This window comes from Panthera leo, chromosome B2, assembly GCF_018350215.1.
Source record: "Panthera leo isolate Ple1 chromosome B2, P.leo_Ple1_pat1.1, whole genome shotgun sequence".
In the NCBI taxonomy this organism is placed as follows: Eukaryota; Metazoa; Chordata; class Mammalia; order Carnivora; family Felidae; genus Panthera; species Panthera leo.
In genome coordinates, this window is record NC_056683.1 from 145,302,290 (window position 1) to 145,322,847 (window position 20,558).

The 20,558-nt window shown below is 38.5% G+C and overlaps 2 protein-coding genes across 6 annotated transcripts in view; one reads left to right on the top strand and one right to left on the bottom strand.

Annotated features, from left to right (window-relative positions):
- Positions 1–6,487, bottom strand: part of PRKN (parkin RBR E3 ubiquitin protein ligase) — a 1,339,251-nt gene extending 1,332,764 nt beyond the window's left edge. For both annotated transcript variants that reach the window (XM_042940251.1, XM_042940250.1), the window contains exon 1: positions 6,213–6,487. In XM_042940251.1, the coding sequence (XP_042796185.1) occupies positions 6,213–6,219 (7 nt within the window). In that variant the 5' untranslated portion in view covers positions 6,220–6,487. The remainder of the gene's footprint in view (positions 1–6,212) is intronic.
- Positions 698–20,558, top strand: part of PACRG (parkin coregulated) — a 514,426-nt gene continuing 494,565 nt past the window's right edge. For 2 of the 4 annotated variants that reach the window (XM_042940252.1, XM_042940256.1), the window contains exon 1: positions 6,516–6,971. In XM_042940252.1, coding sequence (XP_042796186.1) covers positions 6,816–6,971 — 156 coding nt within the window. In that variant the 5' untranslated portion in view covers positions 6,516–6,815. Of the gene's footprint in view, positions 1,311–6,515; positions 6,972–20,558 lie in introns of those variants that run through there. The other 2 variants (XM_042940255.1, XM_042940254.1) reach the window with 2 other exon arrangements.

Sequence of the window (20,558 nt, forward strand, 5' to 3'; positions counted from 1 at the left end):
ATTTTTTTCCCATTTATTTGATGAGGGTGGGTTGATAGGGTTTTGAGGGACGCGTAAGGTTGCTGTATATTGTACATAAAGCTTTTTCTTTCTTCCAATGGTAAGGGCTCTAATGTTAACCTTCATCATGAGGGACCCTGTGCAAGTTTTACAGGAAAAGTAAATTGAAGAAATCATCAGGAACCTCTCAATACTATCAAAAAATACAAACACTGGTCCAAGGATGATGGTCTCCATCCCTGGCCAGGTGTCTAAGTTGTGCAGATGTGGAAAAGGAACCAACCCTTCTGTACACTATTCTAGGTCACTCAGGACCTCAGCTTTAGCGACAGTGTTCTCTCCATGTACGGAAGAAACTATAAGTAGAGACCTAAGCATCATGTACCATACATCAAAGAGGGACACAGAGGGTATTTTTGGAACACACAAAAAATGTTAAGCTTTACTAACATAAAAAACAAAAACAAAAAACCACCTTCCTGTCAATGAGAGACATTTAATACATTCTAAAAAAATAAGAACAATTTTTAGTGTTAGAAAAAATGGCCCTTTATTGGAGAGGAGCTAAGGACATCAAAAAAGGCGCCATGCTGGCAAAAGATGTCTCCTCCCCTGCAGCCACCCTGTGGCTCTCTTAGTGGAAGACGGTCTCCTGCTTGGGAGAAAGCAGAAGCCAGTAACGGTTCCCTGGGCTCGCGGGCACTGTACTCCTGCCACAGACGTCTTTCTGAAATGTCATCCGCTCGTAAGGCTCTTCCACGAGCAGTGGCTCACTGACCCCTCTGGGGCACTACAGTACGAAGCTGGCCTCCGTGACCCCGCTTGCAGACCACGCCCTTCCAGCCTGGTGCCAGCCTGCTCCCCCGCCCTCGGCCCCACGGCTTGGTCTTCAGCCCCCTCTTCCCTCTCCCTGCGGGGCCTCCGCTCACGTCTGTCCCTCATCTAGCTAGATGAACTCCTACTAGTCCTTCAGTGCCTCTGGACACAGCGGATCCACCAGGCTTCCGAGCTGCCCCCTCCAGGGCCTCCCTGGAGAAACCTCGATCACGGCACTCACAAGTGAGGACTGCAAAGCCTTTATCTTCCGGTACACCTTCCACACTAGGAGGTGACCAACAGCAGTTGCTAAAGTCTTGGTTGATTCTACAGGAGGAGCTGATGGCTCCAGACTGACAAGTGTGAGAGCTGACACACAGGCGGGGATCTTAAGGAAAACTTCACACAGAGTTGGTGTCCTGTGAAATGGAACTTGCAGGATGCACAGACGCACCGCAGCGAGGAATAACGTGCAAAGACGAGAGACTAATGATGTGAGCAAAAGAGACGAAAAGTTGTGGCGTGCTGCTGCATGTGTGTGCATGTGTGTAGCGTGTCTGCGTTAACATATACACATATCTTTGTAATTACTCTGCTTCTGTTGGGGAGAGGCGGGAATCGGTACCCCAAATGCAGGTCATATCGGTCCAAGCAGACCGCAAACTCGTCGGGGAGAGACGGTCTCCTAGTTCCCTGCGTCCCCTCCCCACAGGTAATATACACACATTTGCCCCGGACCTGGACCTCCCCTGCATACCACCACCTAGTACCATCTAGTTTTGGAAAGAATTGACACAGAGATCATTATTGTGAGTCGAAATACCTGTTAACCCATATAGAAGAAAGGTTTCCATTTAGTGAAGACAGATACTGGAATAAACCTGGTAGAAGGCTCAGATAATTAGGACATACGGTGCTGGGGGAAATGTAATAATATCACCGCAATTCTTTTTAAGCAAGCCTCTCCCCTATAGGGGGAAGTAAATAATCCAGGAAGGTGAACTGTAACACAAATCAGCCAACTGTCACATAAATCTCCTTCTTTAATTTTACAAAACTTAAGAGAGAAACCATTCAGGTTACTACAAAGAAATCTTTAAAATGAGCTCATTAAATGCAAATTAAAACAGAAACACTGAATAAGCGCTGGGCCACAATTAAAGGCTGAAGAAACAGCAGGTAAGAAACAATTCTCATTGATCAAAGAACGAAAAGCTAACAGAATAGAGTATTCTGCATTGAAACTGCTTTCATGAATATGAAGCATTTCGAAGTAAGGAGTTTTTTTTTTTTTTTTTTCTCTCATTTTTCAAAGAAGCTTTGGAGGTAGAAATGGATCTGCATATCTTAACACAAAGTACTTCCATTGTATCATTTTCAAGCAATGAAGCTCTGAGGTTTCAAAAAAATGTGGACTTCAAAAAAATCCTTAGAAATCGTTCCAAAATTGAAAGGGGCAGAAGGTCATCATTTCTGAGCCTTTGGACCCAAAGAAAAACTGTACATAATTACAGAAAATCGTCTATGCAAAGATTCAGTAGAATTTCTTTTATGACACAATTGTACCTCATGGTAAATAGAAGCTTGCAGAGCCTGTCTTGAGTACTTCGACGTAGGGTCACTTTTTATCTAAAAGTATTGAAAAGGCAAAGCGAGTACCAGTATACAGTACCTTCAACTAGAAATATAAACTCTGAGACTTTAAAATTCATCACATGTAAGTTTTAAAACAAATATATAGATTTATAGGAAAATAGTAAAGTGAGAGCGTACACTCAAGATAGAAAGAGCATTTTTTTTTTTTTTCTATTTTATTCACTTGTGTATCCCTGGCACCTGGAGTGGCACTGGGCACACAGCAGGTGCTCAATTATTGGATCTGCTTTCATGAAAATAAAACAATAGAAAATGAGAAGTGAGGGGAGGGGTTCCTTATAAATTCATTTTAAAAATTAAAATATACTGGTTTTCATTTATCATGAAGGCAAAACTTGAAATATTTTATGGGACACAAGGGAGAAATGGGAATTCTTATAAACACTGCCAGCAACGGCAGAGGCACCAAGAACAGTTGTGCAGTGGTGCACCGTTCAAAAGAACTAAACCTGAGCAGGGATGGAAAAAGGGAGGGAGAGAGTAAAAACCCAGTAGGTGTTCTCCTGAGAAGGTCAGTCTCGGGGAAGATATCTTTTTGAAATTCTTCAATCCTGAGGAGCAGGGCAACGTTTGCTACCTTGTTGTATTGGATAGAAATGTAAAATAGGATGACTTATTTTAGAAAAATTTAGAAATACCTACAAAAATTTGAAATCTACTAATCCTTTGACTAGAAAATCCACCCGGAAATTGTAATAAGATTTTTACTTTACATATTTGCTTACATATGCAAATAAAAAGATATGAACACAAACATTTCTGATGATAGCAATCTGTAAACCTAATGAATGCTCATTTATTGAAGAGTATTTGCATAATTCGTGTACATCCACAAAATAAAAGAGTAACAGGAATTACGGTGGGGTGGAGTTGCACAGGCAGACATGTATGTTTTCTAAGAGATATTAAGTTAAACAATGTACAGATGTGACTATGTTCTAATTATTATTTTTTTTAAATCAAAAATCTCTTTAAAGAGTAAGACACTGAATTTGAATTTCAATACTGGCAATGTTATTGTATACATATGCGTTCATTTTAACATCTGATACTACTGAAATACCTAAATCCAGTTCCACAGGAGTTAGAATATACCACAAATATCACTACTAAATTTCAATTTTAAACAAAAGGAATTGCTAATTTTTAAAAGGGTGAAATATATTTTTAATCGTGATGCCAAAAATCACATTTTTCTAAGTAGAATTTTCTTAGGCCTTTCAATTCCGTTTTACATTATCTTGATGTCATTCTCCAAACTTCTCAAAGTCATCAACGCCAACTTCAACTAAACTATGTTTCTATGGCTGTCTGGGTCAGGGCATTTAACCTATCAGTCATAATCCAAGTGAGAAATAGGAGTACTTTTGAGACAGTCTCTGTGTCAAGAAGGAATCCTAGGTTTTAAGAATGTAAAAGAAAGTCTAATTCTATTGGCAGTAAGGTAACAGTCAATCTCCTTTATTCCTATTTTACCAAATTACCTCTTTTTGTTTTTCTTCAAAGTAAGCCAAGCTTTAAATAAAGTGGAAAAGTACAATTTGTAGTAAAGAAGGTGTAGCAATTAAAGAGAGCATAGGAACGAAAGGGGCAAGTTGTGAGTACCACAATGTCTTTAACAGAAAAAAACAATCCCAGAAATACATTGATGTATATTTTCATCTCCAGCTTATCACTGGGTATAAAAGGCTCTAATACCTTTCCTGGTTCCAAAGTTTGGTCACAGAAACAGGAAACCCATTACTCCATGATATATTTTCAGTCGCCTCCACTTTCACTTCCCTTCCATACTCCAACACAACCAAATCCAAAATTGGCAATTAAGATTTTTATTAAAATGTGCCCACTGACCGAATTAGGCAATGCAACTAATTGTATAAAATAATTTACTGCATATTGTCCACATGGTTTTTACATGTGAGGGACTTTTCTTGGGAGGGGGCAGGGATTTCACTATTTATGTTGTGATACATATTTGTTTGCACTATGAAAAACAATATCTGGAGTATGAGAAAAGCATCTTCTAAAATCCACCTTATATTCTCCATGTAATTACAAGTTACTAATAACTGTCTAATCATCAAATACAAAGATCATACTCTTTCCTTCTGTGTCCCTGGATCCCAAATAAACTAAACCGCCTAAACATAGCTCATCCTAACAAAGCTTTTATATAGTCATTTATCAGATAATAATTTGGATTTAAGTAATGATTTTTAGATCTTAAGTTCTTGTCTTTATATTGCTTTACTGTAAATTTGTTTCTTTTAAAAGTATCCATGCACTAGATTAAATTAAAATAAGATTTGCACAATTGTCTTCAAAATAAAATATAGACTTTTTCCCCCTGTAAAATGCTGACGTGATAGATTTTGAAAATTTTCTTCTACTTGGTTTTCTGAATCAGTTCAGTGTTGTTTTTACAAGTAGATTTTATGTAGCAGTCACGTAAAAAGGCTCAAAAAAGGTTCATAAAATTTTATGAAAAATTTCTAAGAAAAATGTCTTAATTGGATGACTTTCAAAAGTCATTCATCAGAAGTCATACGTGCTCGAAAAGTAAGAAAAATTGGACAGCATCCTTAGGTTTTATCATTGCAGCAAAGACAGTGTCAGTTAACTGGCATGATTCTCCCAGCAAGTAGAATGTTTTACATTTTAACATTAATTTCCTAAATAAAAGACTTCTGACGAGCTTATCAGTGCATACAAACTTACATATTTTAAAAATCCACTTCTCATCTTTCTCGACAGACCACTTTTGACTTCAGATGTGCTCGTCGTACTCAAAAGTATTTTGTAAGTGCGCCCATCAAAAATAATCCCCAAAGAGGCTCACCAAATCTTCCATACACAATCTAGAGCAAGTCTCTGTCATAACAAATCCCCAAATAACAACTGTATCTAATCATACTGTGCATTAACTCTAATTTCAGAGATTACCGCTAAAAAAAAAAACCCAAAAACAAAACCCCCAAACCCCAAACCCACAACTTTGGCTTAACAACCCTGTAAGGGAGAAACTTTGCTAACCTTATACATCACAGTGTTTAAAAACAGTTAGAAGAACCATTTCCAAAGCTTTAGTCACCGAAATGCACCTAGGTCATTTTGTGTTGAGTAATAAGAATTCATTCTGAAAAGAATTAATCCTTGTTATTGTTTCCTCTTAATTCTTTCATCTCAGACCTACAATGAGAGATTTAAAAGGAAAGACCGGAGGGAGAAAGACGTTTAAATCCATCCGCAGGGATTTCTTTTGAGCCTAGAGTTTAATGTTTCGCTAGGGTTTCCCCATAGAGAGTCCTACAGACGGTGGGTCCCAATCTGTTCCTAACTGGAAGACAGCTACCAAGGCGCCAGGAGGGACGGAGACGCCGGGCGCTCGAGAGGGGCCCGCACACCGACCCCCACAGGTCTGGCAGGGCAGTGCGCTCGCGGTGGGGACGCGCGACCCAGCCTTCACCTTGGGAGGTGCAGAGGCGCACACCAGGGTCCCCGGAGAAGTTGTCTCCAGCGGGAAGCCGGTCAAACCACGGGCGGGGTGGGGGCTTAGAACACACACACTTATTCTCCTGGTCCTCGGCGGGCACCGGGAAGCCCGCCGCGCGGGCTGAGCAGGGGCGGACACTGCCGCCCTGCCACTGACAGTTGACCCCGGCGGACACCCTGGAGGTCCCCGTCCGCCGAGGCCCGGCGGGGCGGCGCAGAGAGGCTGTACCTGGCAGGCACCCACGTACCTATCATGGTCACTGGGCAGGTGGAGACTGCTAGGCACGCAGGAGCCTCCGCGCACACCGGCACCCGCCTGTGCCTCCCGCCAGTGTGGCTCCGGGGGTAAGTCTTCCGGCACTTGCCTCCCCTGTGCCCGGCCTTCGGAATGCGCACGCGCCGACGGCGCGCACCAGGGGCCTTCTGGGAGTCGTAGTTTTACCGCGTAGTTTCTCCTCACCCCGCCCCTCTCCCTCCGGCCGCCGGCCGCAGTCCGCCGCCGGCCTTCCGCCGCCATTCGGGATTCAGGCCCAGGAAACGTACGTCACGGGGGAACTGGGCCATTCGGCCTTAGTGTTGACGCGTCGCTTAGCAACCGGGAGGCTTACCTTTGGAAGCTTGTTGCAGCTTTTGCCGCGGTCCTTCGCTCTTCCCGCCCCTCCCCTCCCCTCAACTCCCTTCACCTAGGAGCTGCCAAACATCTGGATCAACCTGGGCGCTACGAGGGGTTGAATTTCTACCAGTATCGCGCCTTTTTACATTTTTTTTTTTCCCGAACTCCTTCTCACATCCGTAAAACCCACTGCTTCTTTTACTACACGTTTTATGAGAACAAGACATTTTCTAGGAAGATGGTGGCAGAAAAAGAGACCCTGAGCTTAAACAAATGCCCAGACAAGATGCCGAAGAGGACCAAGCTGCTGGCACAACAGCCGCTCCCGGTGCACCAGCCTCACTCCCTGGTTTCTGAGGGCTTCACAGTCAAAGCCATGATGAAAAACTCAGTCGTAAGTGATCTTCTTGCATTGAATGCACTCGCTCCGAATCAGGGGACACCAGATTATAGATGCTGGCCGGCCCGGTGATGGATTCTGAGTCTCTGTCCTGGGTGGTCTTTGGCAAAAATGGCAATTACTCTGCAGATGGTGCCCACCAGAGTGTGCAGGTCCAGGCTAGGTCGTTAGAAAGGATCTCGGGCAAGTGAGGTACTATACCCATTGATAAGCACCTGCCTAATAACCCATGGTTTCTAGACCATCCAAAATTACTCCTAAACTATTTACACGGAAAAAAAAAAAAGACCCTCTTTCCCTATTTGATTCCTAATCTAGCCCCACTCCTCAGCAAAGGACCTTATACAAGGCGAGTTCTTAGAAATCATAAAGTCTTGCAAAATGTGACATGTGCTGACGTGCACCCAGAAACATAAACTCATTAAATCATCTACAATAAGAAATCTCATCAATTCAACCTAAGAAGTTTTAGAATATCCATACATTTACTTTAACAACCCTCTTTCTTACAAAATAATTTCAGCCTGTAAGAGCACTGATAGGCAATTTAATATGAAGTCTATTTCCAGATAGACCTTTTAAATGATAAATTTAAACAATCCAAGCTTCAGTTCAAGTATTTCTATTACTACAATTCATATTTAATTTCTATAATTGCTATAGTAAAAATATTCTCAATACTATTAGGGGAAAGACAGGGTTTAAAATGCACACAAGTGAATTAGCTACATGCATGAAAGGTTTTAAAAAAAACTTTCATAGTTGTTAAGCAGCTTTAAATTTGGTATGCTAAGCCAGGTTTTACTACTGACAGTCTAAGCAAGCCCCTGTCTAGGAATGAGATATTAATAATAAATGCGGCTTTCAAATTTGTATAATTTACACTCTGGGAGCATCTGACTTATTGTATAGCAGCTCACTATGTTAAATGAATAGTGTTGTTTTCCACTATCACATTATCTCTTTTATATAAAGGTTGGAAACCTAATACCTTATTCCTAAACTGCATCCTTAAAATACATGAACGAAACAGATTACCTCTAGATCCCTAGGTCAGATTGCCATATTAGTACACAAAATGACATTTAGCTTATTGGAATGTGTGTCACTTGATTTACAACAGGTAAAATTCATGAAAGTAGATGAAATCCCTGCTTGTTGTAACCTGCAATCTTTTTTACATGTTTTTCCCATGAATAGGTGGTCATGGGAGTCCAGATGATTCATTTATCAGCAATATAGAATACGATCACCATTCAAGCTAATTAATTGTTTTTTCTTCTACATAGTATTTGTAATTATAATCTTGGTCATTTTTTTCTTTTTAAAAAATTTTTTTTTTTACATTTTTTAAAAAAATTTATTTTTGAGAGACAGAGAGAGACAGAGCATGAGCAAGGGAGGGTCAGAGAGAGAGAGAGAGACAGAATCAGAAGCAGGCTCCAGGCTCTGAGCTGTCAGCACAGAGCCCGATGTGGGGCTCGAACCCAAGAACCATGAGATCATGACCTAAGCCAAAGTCTGACACTCAACCGACTGAGCCACCCAGGCGCCTCGGTCATTTTTTTCAATGTTATATTTTTTCACAGACACATAAAAAATTGATCATTTTCTCTTTTGTTTGTAAATTTTTATTTATAATCATGTTTATTTTTTAACATAGCCTTATACCTAAAGTCATAGTTCCTGGAAAATTAAGTATTTCAGTATTGCCCAATATAGTAAATATGCTTATAAAACTAAAATAGCAAAAAAAAAATTGATTATGAAGAAGCCTTCTTTATAAACAACCTACATGAGTTAAATATCCTCTTATTTTGCATTTTTAGAGAAAATCTCTTAGTGTTATATCTGTATTTCCATTAAGAGCCTCAGAACAGGATGTGTCATTCTTTCTTTCACTTTATTTAGTGAGAAATCACAATTCATAAATGCAGATATTATCCACATATTCATTCATTCAACCAAAAACTCCATCTCTTTTCCTTTTTTTTTTTTTTTTTTTTTGCTAAGCTAGGAACATTTGGGATTAGCAAAACAAAGTCCCTGTCCTTCGTCCTCCAAGGAAAACTACCACACAATAATAAAGTCTTGATAAAAGAAAGATACCATTTATACAAAATAACTTCAGGGGTATAGGAAGTGAAACTTTTCATTTTTATCTCCAATATTTACCTTTCACCATTTCTGTCTTCAGCAATGTGAACCTTTTGGCATTAAAAAGTCAGAATACCTCTCTCTCTTTCTTAAGGTTTATTTCTATTCAGAAAATAACATGCCAGTCTCCAGCTTCTCTTGATTACAACTGCTGTCCAAGTGTAGACACCTATATCATTTTTCTGGCATTGAGACTTCCCTTCAATTGCCTCTTTCAGAAACTTCCTAATTAAATGAGTCACCATTCCAGTGCGCCTCCACAAAAGATGTATGCAACTGCGCCCCAAAGAGGTCTATGGAGATTCCCAGTGTTTCTTTGAGAATGTTCTAGTAACATAAATATATACACTTGATCATAAACTGATTTGATCAGATGGGCTGTGCAAACAGAAATCCCTATCTGAACAGTCATATTCTCTCTCTCTCTCTCTCTCTCTCTCTCTATATATATATATATATATATATATATATATATATTCATATATATGAATAAAAAATTTATAAAGTAATAATAAGCATAAATGGCTAGGTTTTTAAGACCCAATGTCAAATAAGCTTCTTCCTTTACTTCCCTGAAATTATTATTGCATTCTGTTTGAAAACAAGCAATGACAAAATTCCTGAAGTCAGAGACTAATATCAAATTCATCTTGTTATGTGTGCCTGAAAAGAGTGGTAGGAGATACAGAATTTGAAGATTTCATGTTCCATTTTCCCTGTAAAGGCCTTGTTTCATGGTATGTTGGAATCTATAGCCAGAAAGCAGTAGTTCAGCGTTGTATTGGTTTAATCTCAAATGACAAGAGATGCCTTCTGTGCTAATACACTTTATCATAAATCAAGTTAGGCTATAGGCCCCAGTTATGATGATACAGATTGACTTCAGCTTAAGCTTTATACTGTAGCTTTCCTTTTCAACGGGCATATGTTTTATGTTCAAAGCTTAGGGGAATGGGAGAAATAATTCTGTAATGTTACATATGTAGAGACTTTTATACTTGCCAATCATATATTCATTCAACACATAGTGGTAATGGTCAACATTTATACATTATATATTAAGGTATTGACTTGGCTGCTTTAACAGAGACCCAATAACAATAGTTTAACTAAAATGGAAGTTGTTTCTATTGCATAGAAAGGTCCAAGTTTGTTGGGCACTGCTTGTATATTGCTTTGTATCCTGTCGGATGATGTCCTCGGTCAAGGTGGGGTCACCACCATCAGGGTCAAATCCCTACCCTCAAAAAGAAAGAAAGAAGCAACAGCAAGCTCCCTTTTGGAGGCCTGGCCCAGGCACCACACCACACTTTCATTCACATCCCACTGGCCAGAATTTGGTCATAGGCCTATACTTTCCCTTTCTACAAAAACCTATGAAAAACAGACCCTTGCAGGAACTCCCAGGCCCCCACATGTTCCATCAGGAAAAGGGCTAAGAAAGCTATATACCTACAAAAGGGCATAATGTCCAGCACCTACCTCAGGCATGGTGAGGGGGGTGGGGGAGCACCTGTAAGAAGAGGCAGGAAGAAATGGACAGCAAGCAGCTTCATCAGAAATGTGTGTCCCAGAAGTTACACTTGTCACTTCTGCTCAAATCGGTTGCGAAAACTTACTTTTGTGACCATATCCAGTTGTAAGAGAGGCTGGGAACTGTAGTCTCCGACTGGTAGCTCTATGTCTAGCTGAAACTTGAGGCATTTTATTACTGTAATAAGGAGAAAAAGGAATAGTAGCAGTGAGTGTGGTAATTAGAAGTGTGCACCGCCTTAGGGTGCCTGGGTGGCTCAGTCGGTTCAGCGTCTGCCTCTTGATCTTGGCTCAGGTCATGATCTCACGGTTCGTGGGTTCGAGTCCTGTGTCAGGCTCTCTGTCCCTCTCTTGGGATTCTCGCTCTCCCTCTCTCTCTCCCCCTCCGTCACCTGCTCTCTCTCTCTCTCTCTCTCTCTCTCTGTCTCTCAAAATAAACTTAAAAAAAAGGTATACACCACCAGTGGTAAATATGCTCTATTGCTAGTGAAGAAAAGGAAATAAACAAGCAAAGTAATTGCAGGACATGTAAATACATGTCCGTCCGTGGTAAGGCTTAGAAATATTTGCTCAGCACGGTGGAAGTACTAACGATGAGGGGACCTCATCACCCTTTGTCTGGGCTTTTACAATATTCATCCAAACTGGTCTCTAGATTCCATCTACCATTTGGTTGTTTGCCTCAAGCGTCCATCAGTATTACGACATTCATCTTCCCAGTAAAGTTCCCCTCTTATCGCTGCTCAGAGAAAACCATGGCACCTCCACCAGACCAGCAAGGTCTTCTGTGATGTAACCTATTCTAAGGTTTACTTTCATCTCCCTCTATTCTCATTTCCTTCCACCAAATTGAACTCTAACCTTTCATTGTTGCGATTTCACTTATCTTGTACCCTCTGCTCAAATGCCCTCCTTCCTACATATCTACACACACACACACACACACACACACACACACACACACACGTTCCTTCACACATTATGTAACGAATATCTATTGATCACCGTGCCAAATGCTGTTTAGGTGCTGGCAGTTGAGCAGTCTAGAAAAGGCAGAACCCATGCTGTCAAGGAACTTTTATTTTTGTGGCCAGCTAAAATGCCAACTGCTTCAAGAAGACTTCCTAATTCTCTTTGTCAACCAACATGAAAAATTATCCTTTGCTCATTGTTTTCTACTGTGTATGATGGTTATTTTTGGCTCATGTTTTGTCTTCTGTAAATTTCCTTTGAGGGCAGAACCCATGGCTAAAAAATTTTTTTTCATCCTAACCAGTAGCTAATAGTGTACTCACTAAGTATCTGATGAATGAAGGTAAGCAGGTCTACCCTTCTTGTCTCATCTTCTGCCTCTTTCTTATTGCCCTAACTATTATATGTCTTTTTCTTTTTAACCACCCTCCCCTGATTTAGGAACTCAGACAATCTCTTTAAAATTCAGCCAGATCATGGCATTTCTTATCTCAAACACTTCAACATCTCCTCATTCCTAGTGAAAGTTGAAGTTCTTCCTCTTTTGTAAGATCCTAAGTAATCTGGCACTGTTGCGCTTTTTAAAAATTCTTTTAATGTTTATTCATTTTTGAGACACACACACATATATGTATATATGTATATGTGTATGTATACATATACACATACACATATACATATATATATTTGGGGAGCCTGGGTGGCTCAGTCGATCTGACCTTAGCTCAGGTTATGATCTTGCAGTTTGTGGGTTTGAGTTCTGCATCATGCTCTGTTCTGAGAGCTCAGAGCTCTGTCAATGGACACAAATTGTGTCCATATTTTGGCTATTGTAAATAACGCTGCAATGAACATATGGGTATCTATACCTCTTCAAATTATTTTTTTAAATTTTCTTTGGATAAACACCTAGAAGTGGAATTGCTGGATCATATGGTAGTTCTAATTTCAATTTTTTGAGAAATCTCCATATTGTTTTCCATAGTGGCTGCACCAACTTACATTCCTAGCAACACTTATGAGGGTTTCCTTTTCTCCAGATCTTCCCTACACTTCTTATATTTTGTCTTTTCAAGAAGAGCTGATCTCACAGGTGTTATGAAGTGATATCTCATTCTGGTTTTGACTTGCATTACCCTGATGATTACATATTGAGCATAGAACATTGAACAGCTTTTAGTGCTCCTGCTGGCCATCTGTACGTCTTCTTTGGAAATATGTCCATTCTAGTCCTCTGCCCATTTTCTAGTTGGGTTTTCTAATTGTTTTTGATATGAAGTTGCTCACGTTCTTTATATATATTGACTATTAGCCCTCCTTATTTCATATATTGTTTGCAAATATCTTCTATTCATAGGTTGCCTTTTCATTTTATTGATGGTTTCCTTTGCTGTCCAAACGCTCCTTAGTTTAATGCAATTCCATTTGTTTATTTTAACATTTGTTGCCTATACCTAAGAAGACTGGTCCAACAAATATAGGTAAAACCTATGTCAAAGAGCTTACTGCGTGTTTTCTTTTAGTGGTTTTATGGCTTCAGGTCTCGCATTCAAGTCCTTAATCCATTTTGAATTTATTTTTGTATATGGTATAAGACAGTGGTCCAGTTTCATTCTTTTGCATGTACCTATCCAGTTTTCCCAGACCATTTATTAAAAAGACTACATCTTCTCCATTGTATCTCTTTGCCTTCTTTTTCATAGATTATTTGGCCATATGTGTGTCCATTTATTTCTGGGCTTTCCATTCTGTTCCATTGATTTATATGTGTGTGTGTGTGTGTGTGTGTGCGTGTGTGTGCGTGTGTGTGTGTGTGTGTGTGTGTGTGTGTGTTTGAGCCACTAGCATACTGTTTTGATTACTGTAGCTTTGTGGTATTATTTTAAATCAGGGAGCATGATACCCCTTGCTTTGTTCTTTCTCACAATTACTTTGGCTATTTGTGACATTTTGTGGTTTCATACAAATTTTTTGGATTCTTTTTTCTACTTTTGTGAAAAATGTCCATTGGTGTTTTGATGAGGATTGCACTTATCCATAGATTGCTTTGGGTGCTGTGGGCATTTTAGCAGTATTGTTCCAATTTATGAATGTGGTGTATCTTTGCATTTATTTGTGTCATCTTCAACTTTTTTTTTCATCAGTGTCTTACAGTTTTCAAAGAATATGTCTTTCACATTTTTGGTTAAATTTATTCCTAGGTATTTTATTCTTTTTTTTTTTTTCAAATGAAGTGCATACATAAGGGTTTTTTTTTATTTTTTTCTAAGTTTATTCATTTTGAGAGAAAGAGTGAGCGTGGTGGGGGCGGGGGGCAGAGAGAGAGGGAGTGAGAGAGAATCCCAAGCAGGCTCTGTGCCAACAGCATGGAGCCCAGCGTGGGGCTTGAATCCACAAACCGTTTGGGCTTGAACCCAAAACCAAGAGTTGACAGCCCAACCAAGTGATCTACCTAGATGCCCTTAGGTATTTTATTCTTTTTGATGGGACTGTTAATTTCTCTTTTTGATGGCTTATTCTTAGTGTATAAAAATATGACTGATTTCTATTAATTTTGTATCTTGCAACTTTATTGAATTCATTTATTAGTTCTAATAGTTTTTTGGTGGAATCTTTAGGATTTTCTATATATAGTATCATGTTATCTGTAATTTCATTTTCCTTATCAATTTGGATGTCTTTTATTTCTTTCTTTTGCCTAATTCCTCTGGCTAGGACTTCCAATATTAAAAATGGTGAAAAAAAAAGTCGACATCTTTGTCTTGTTTGTGATGTTATAGGAAAAGCTTTCAGCCTTCCACCATTGAATATGATGTTAGCTGTAGGTTTGTCATATATATGCCTTCTAATTATGTTGGGGTACATTCCTTCTTTTCTTATTTTGTTGAGATTTTTTTTTATCATATGTTGATGTTGAATTTTGTCAAATTCTTTTTCTGAATCTATTGAGATGATGACATGATTTTTGTTCTTAGTTTTGTTAATGTGGTTTCTCAGGGTGATTAATTTGTGGATGTTAAATCATCCATGCACTGCTGGAATAAATCCCACTTGACTGTGGTATATGATCCTTTTAACACATTGTTGCATTCAGTTTGCTAATATTTTGTTGAGGATTTTTGCATCTATATTCACCAGGGATATATTAGCCTAAAATTGTCTTTCTTTTTGTGGTGTCTTTCTCTGGTTTTGGTGTCAGAGCTATGCTGGTTTTGTAAAAATGACTTTGGAAGTATTCCTTTCTCAATTTTTTTTTTAAGTTTTATTTATCTTTTTGAGAGGGAGAGAACATGTGAATGAGCAGGAGAGGGGCAGAGACAGGAGGAGAGAGACAATCCCAAGCAGCCGCACAGTGTCAGTGTAGAGCCCGATGAGCGGCTCGAAGTCACAAACTATGAGATCGTGACCCGAGCTGAAATCAGAAGTCAGGCACTTGAAGCTGTCTGGTCCTGGACATACATACATACATACATACATACATACATACATACATTTATTTATTTATTTATTTATTTATGAGCGTTTTTGAATTAGTCAATTGTATTAGTTGCAGTCTATCAATATTTTCTAAAATATTTTTCAATGTTTATTTAATTTTGAGAGAGACAGAGACAGAGACAGAGAGCAAATTGGGGAGGGGCAAAGAAAGAAGGAGACACAGAATCTGAAGCAGCTCCAGGCTCTGAGCTGTCAGCACAGAACTCTCTGTGGGGCTAGAAACTATGAACCGTGAGATCATGAGCTGAGCCGAAGTCAGATGCTTATTCTACTGAGCCACTCAGGTGCCCCAGTCTATTAATATTTTCTATTTCTTTGTGATTCAGTCTTGGAAGATAGTGTGTTTCTAGAAATTTATCTACTTCTTCTAGATTTTCCAGTTTGTTGATATAATTCCAATTTGTTTTGATCCCTTTGTGTTTCATGGTGTCGATGGTAACTTCTCTTTCATTTGTGATTTTATTTGGGTCCTCTTTTTTTATTGATGAGTCTGGCTAGAGGTTTATTAATTTTGTTTATCTTTTCGAAGAACCAGCTGTTAGTTTCATTGATCTTTTTTCTATTGTCCTTTCAGTGTCTACTTCATTCATTTCCACTCTGATCTTTATTATTTCCTTTCTTCTACTAACTTCTGGCTTTGTCCTTTTTCTGTTTCCTTCAGGTGTAAAAGTTAGGTTGTTATTTGTTATTTTTCTTGTTTTCTTGAACTAGTTCTGTGTTGCTATGAACTTCCCTCTTAGAACTGTTTTCACTGCATCTCCTAGATGTTAGAAAATTGCGTTTCCATTTCCATTTGTCTCAGGGTATTTTGTGATGTTATCTTTGATTTCTTCATTAACCTATTGGTTGCATAACAACATAGTGGTTAGCCTCATGTGTTGGTGAGTGAGTGTGTGTGTGCGTTTTCCAGTTTTCTTCTTGTAATTGATTTCTAGTTTCATACCATCGTGTTCAGAAAAGATGCTTGATATAATTTCAGTCTTCTTAAATTTAGTGAGACCTGCATTGTGGCCTAACATGCAATCTGTTCTGGAGACTGTTCCATGAACACTTGAAAAGAATGTGTGAGGGGTACCTGGGTGGCTCAGTCAGTTGAGTGTCCGACTTTGGCTCAGGTCATGATCTCGCAGTCTGTGAGTTCGAGCCCCGCATCGGGCCCTGTGCTGACAGCTCGGAGCCTAGAACCTGCTTCTGATTCTGTCTCCCTCTCTCTCTGCCCCTCCCCTGCTCATGCTCTGTTTCTCTCACTCTCAAAAATGAATAAATGTTAAAAAAAAAAAAAGAATATGTGAAACCTCTGAAACCCAATCATGATACATATTAGAAATGGATGGAAACATCTAATGTCATAGTTCTCAGGTTGCAAATTCAAATCACCGGGGGAACTTAAAAAAAAATACTGATTCCTCAGCCTCACCCTCCAAGATTCTGATTTAATTTTTCTTATTCTTCTGGGGTTGATTTAATTAGTCTTTAATAATGGTTCAGAACATTTGGGAGGATACTATTAAGGAAAGATCTCAAAAAACTATTTTCCATATAACTTTTTTTGAAGACATTAACTAAGCAATATTCTATTTCCCACTGATTGCATTATTCTTGTTGGTTGGTTGGTTTGCAATTATACATAATACCCAGATATTTTAGAGAAATTTTTAGCCAGTGTAACACAATTTTAAGTATTTTAATTTGGCAATATGTTTAGAAACTGTTGATACTGATCTCTCCCATTAATTCATATCCAGAATGTTGATTTTAATTTTTATCTTTATACCAGTTTAATCTTCCAGAGGACATTTTAATACTATGCAAACTGAGTATAGAAAATAATCAAATAGGTATGTTGGGGCACCTGGGTGGCTCAGTCGGTTAAGCATCTGATTCTTTGTTTCAGCTCAGGTCATGGCCTCATGGTTAGTGGGGTCAAGCCCAATATCTGGCTCTGTGTTGACAGCCCAGAGCCTGCTTGGATTCTCTCTCTCCCTCTCTTTCTGCCCCTCCTCTGCTTGCTCTCCTTCAAAAATAAACGTTCTAAAAGTAAATAAAATAGGCATATATTTATCTAGATTTAATAAATAATGGTGTTTTGTTATAACATCGTATTCTTTTAAATAAATTTCTGATCTTATAGAAAAATAAACAAATCCTTACTAGAAGAGCTACCTCCTCCTTCCTTTTCCATCTTTCTATTCTTCCGTTCCCAGAAGTAACTGGGATCCTATAGTTTATATATATCATTCCCAAATAATGTAGTGCATATACATGCATCCATACATTTTATGGCAATGTGTATGTGTATATATATAATGAAAATTTAGGTATTGTTCTTCAGGTTACCTTTATACCTGGGCTAGTCTGTTACAGGGCATGTTTCTCCACTGCCTTTTAGCTCATATTCAATTCACAAATAGGGGAATGATATCAGTGTAAGTAGGAGGTTCATATGTTTTTGCCCCATGTTGTTAAAATTTTATGCCACCAAGTAAGAGCAGCTGAGTGAAAAGTATACTAGCACAACCGAACACAGCATATCAACAGAGTAATTCAAAGTGATGCAGAAAGTATCATTCCTCCTGTTCCCCTTGCATACTTGCTCTTAAAAGTCTTGGAGTGTTACCCTACTTTGTAAATCCTTACAACATCTCCTGTCATCATTTTCTTTAAAAGAACAGCAGTATATTTACTGCAGTATTTCACTTCCAAAGGTTAAGAATTAACTGTGCTGATAACTTTTTATTAGAATGATTATTAAGTGCTCTGGTTACAAAATTGCATAGGTTTTTATGGGCTTTTAAACATTATTTTTCCCATACACCTTGTTATTTTTAATGAGTGATTTTGCAGAACAGGTAGATTTTCAGGAATGCGTGTCCTGTGATAGCAGGAACACTTGGAGGAAATTTGCTTACCTGCTGTATCATATTCCCATTGCATGAATGAGCCAGTGTGTTTATTCATTCTCTTACTGAGGGACTGTTAGGTTTCTACATTTCAATACTGCCTCATTCTGTAGAGTTTATTATGCACCTGTGCCAAAGTTCACCTGAGGTGGATTGCTGAATAATGAGGTGTAGCTTCAACTTTAGTAGAGTTTGTCAAATTTCTTTCCAGAGTAATATGTGCATATTTATACTGTCAGCAGCAGCTAATGAGAACTCTTGTTTCCTAAATCCTAATCATCATCGGTGGTATCAGACAAAATTGTACTAATCCTCAGGGTATGAAATGATACCTTGTTTTAATTTTGCATTTCTCTTATAGTCATATGAGTTTTTTCCCATAGTTTTTTAATCAGATAAGTTTCTTCCTCTGTGCTATGCTTATTACTAGTGTTTGCCCATTTTTTCTATTGGGTTGTCCTTTTCTTATTGTTGCATAGGTATTCTTTATAGTTGTATACTCTGGATATGCATATCTTCTGGATATGGACTCAAGATATTTTCTAGTTTGTGACTTGCCTTCATAGTTTTTTTTTTCTTTGATGTATAGAAATTTTAAATTTAATTTTAAGCAATTATAGTTATCTTTTTTTATGTTATCTCTTTAGTTATCTCTTTTTGTGATTTGTGTATTCCTGATTAGTTTCAGAAATGTTTTTTTCATCCTGATATGTTAAGTTTTCTTGAACATGTTTTCTTCTTATGATGTTCCACAGATTATTAATTATTCAGTCACTAATTCATTTTTTAAGATGAGAGTTAAGGCTTTAATTTGGTCTGTTCCAAATGGAGAGCCATCCGTTCAGTCCCGTTTATAAATAGTAACTGTGGACTCTCTATTCCTTCTTATTGGTCGATTTATCTATCTCTGAGCCAGTATCATACTGTCTTAATTGTTGTAGCTTTAAAAATCTTGATATTTGGTAAGGTGAGTTTCACCAATTTGTTATCATCCTCTTTGACATTCTTGGTCTCTTACCATCTATAGGGATTTTAGGATAAGTTGTCAAGTTTCATGAAAATCTTTTTGGGATTTTGACTAGAACTGTATTGAAAGCATAGGATAACTGGAGGACAATAGCAATATATCCTTAATTTACAAAGGGTTTTTCTTTTATATAATTGCTGAAATTTATCGAAGATAGTTTCTGTATCTTTGAAATGATCATAAGGGTTTTTATAACTATTTTAATGTTAATTTAATGTTAATTTATGCATAGATGATATTGTAATATTACATCATCCTTACATTCTTGCATGTGATTTAATCATGATGTGTTTAGCTTTTAAAAATGAATATTAGTCATTGGTATCTCTTTTGCTTATCAGGGAGCAAGGTTTTTCCCAGTGACCCACCACAATCCTGTATCTTATCACCCCAAACTAGGCATTAATGTTAAGGTGGCATCTTAGGTCTGGCTGCTGTGATAAAATACCACAGACTGGGTGGCTTAAACAACACAATTTATTTCTCCTAGTTCTGGAGGCTTGGAAGTCCAAGATCAAGGTGCTGGCCAATTCAGTTCCCGGGGAGGGCGTCCTTCCTGGTTGCAGATAGTGTGACTCATGGCTGTGTCCTTATGTCCTTTCCTTACTCAGTGCAAGCACATAGAGACTCTTACTTTTCATTGAAAACTGCTAATTCCATGGTGCCTGGGTGGCTCAGTTGGTTGAGTGTCCAACTTCAGCTCAGGTCATGATCTCTCAGTTCATGAGTTTGAGCCCCCCACGGGGCTCTGTGCTGACAGCTCAGGGCCTGGAGCCTGCATCAGATTCTGTGTCTCCCTCTCTCTCTGCCCCTCTCCTGTTCACACTCTGTCTCTTTCTCTCAAAAATAAATGAACTTAATTTTTTTTTACATTTTTTTAAACTGCTAATTCCATCCTATAGGCCCTACCTACCCTCATGATCTCATCTACCCTAATTACCTCCCAAAGGCCTGATCTCCAAAAACTATCACCTTGGGGTTAGGGCTTCAACATGCATATTTTGAGGGACACAGATATTCAGACCATAACAAGTGGGGAGGTGGTATTGCTGAGTTTGGCTCATCTTTTGGGACTGAAGAAGGGGCCCATCTTCCTGCAATTCTTTGCTGCTAGAACAAAATGGTGTTTCTATAAACTAAAAGAAAACTAGAATTTTCCTTTAGGAAGAAAACTAAATATGTGTACCACACTTGCATTCTACAAAAAATAATTAGATTTAATGCCTTTCTTTTAACAATATGTTTCTGAACAATTATTTCAATTACAAAAGGGAAAAATAGTTATGTAGAGTTTTAAGAAAATATTTATAAAAGGAAAAGGAAAGTAAATATAAAATCCCTTTCACTAGAGTTAATCGCTCTTGAATTATTCTTAAAAAGTATGTCGAGGGGCGCCTGGGTGGCTCAGTAGGTTGAGCGTCTGACTTCAGCTTAGGTCATGGTCTCATGGCTCATGGGTTCGAGCCCCATATCGGGCTCTGTGCTGACAGCTCA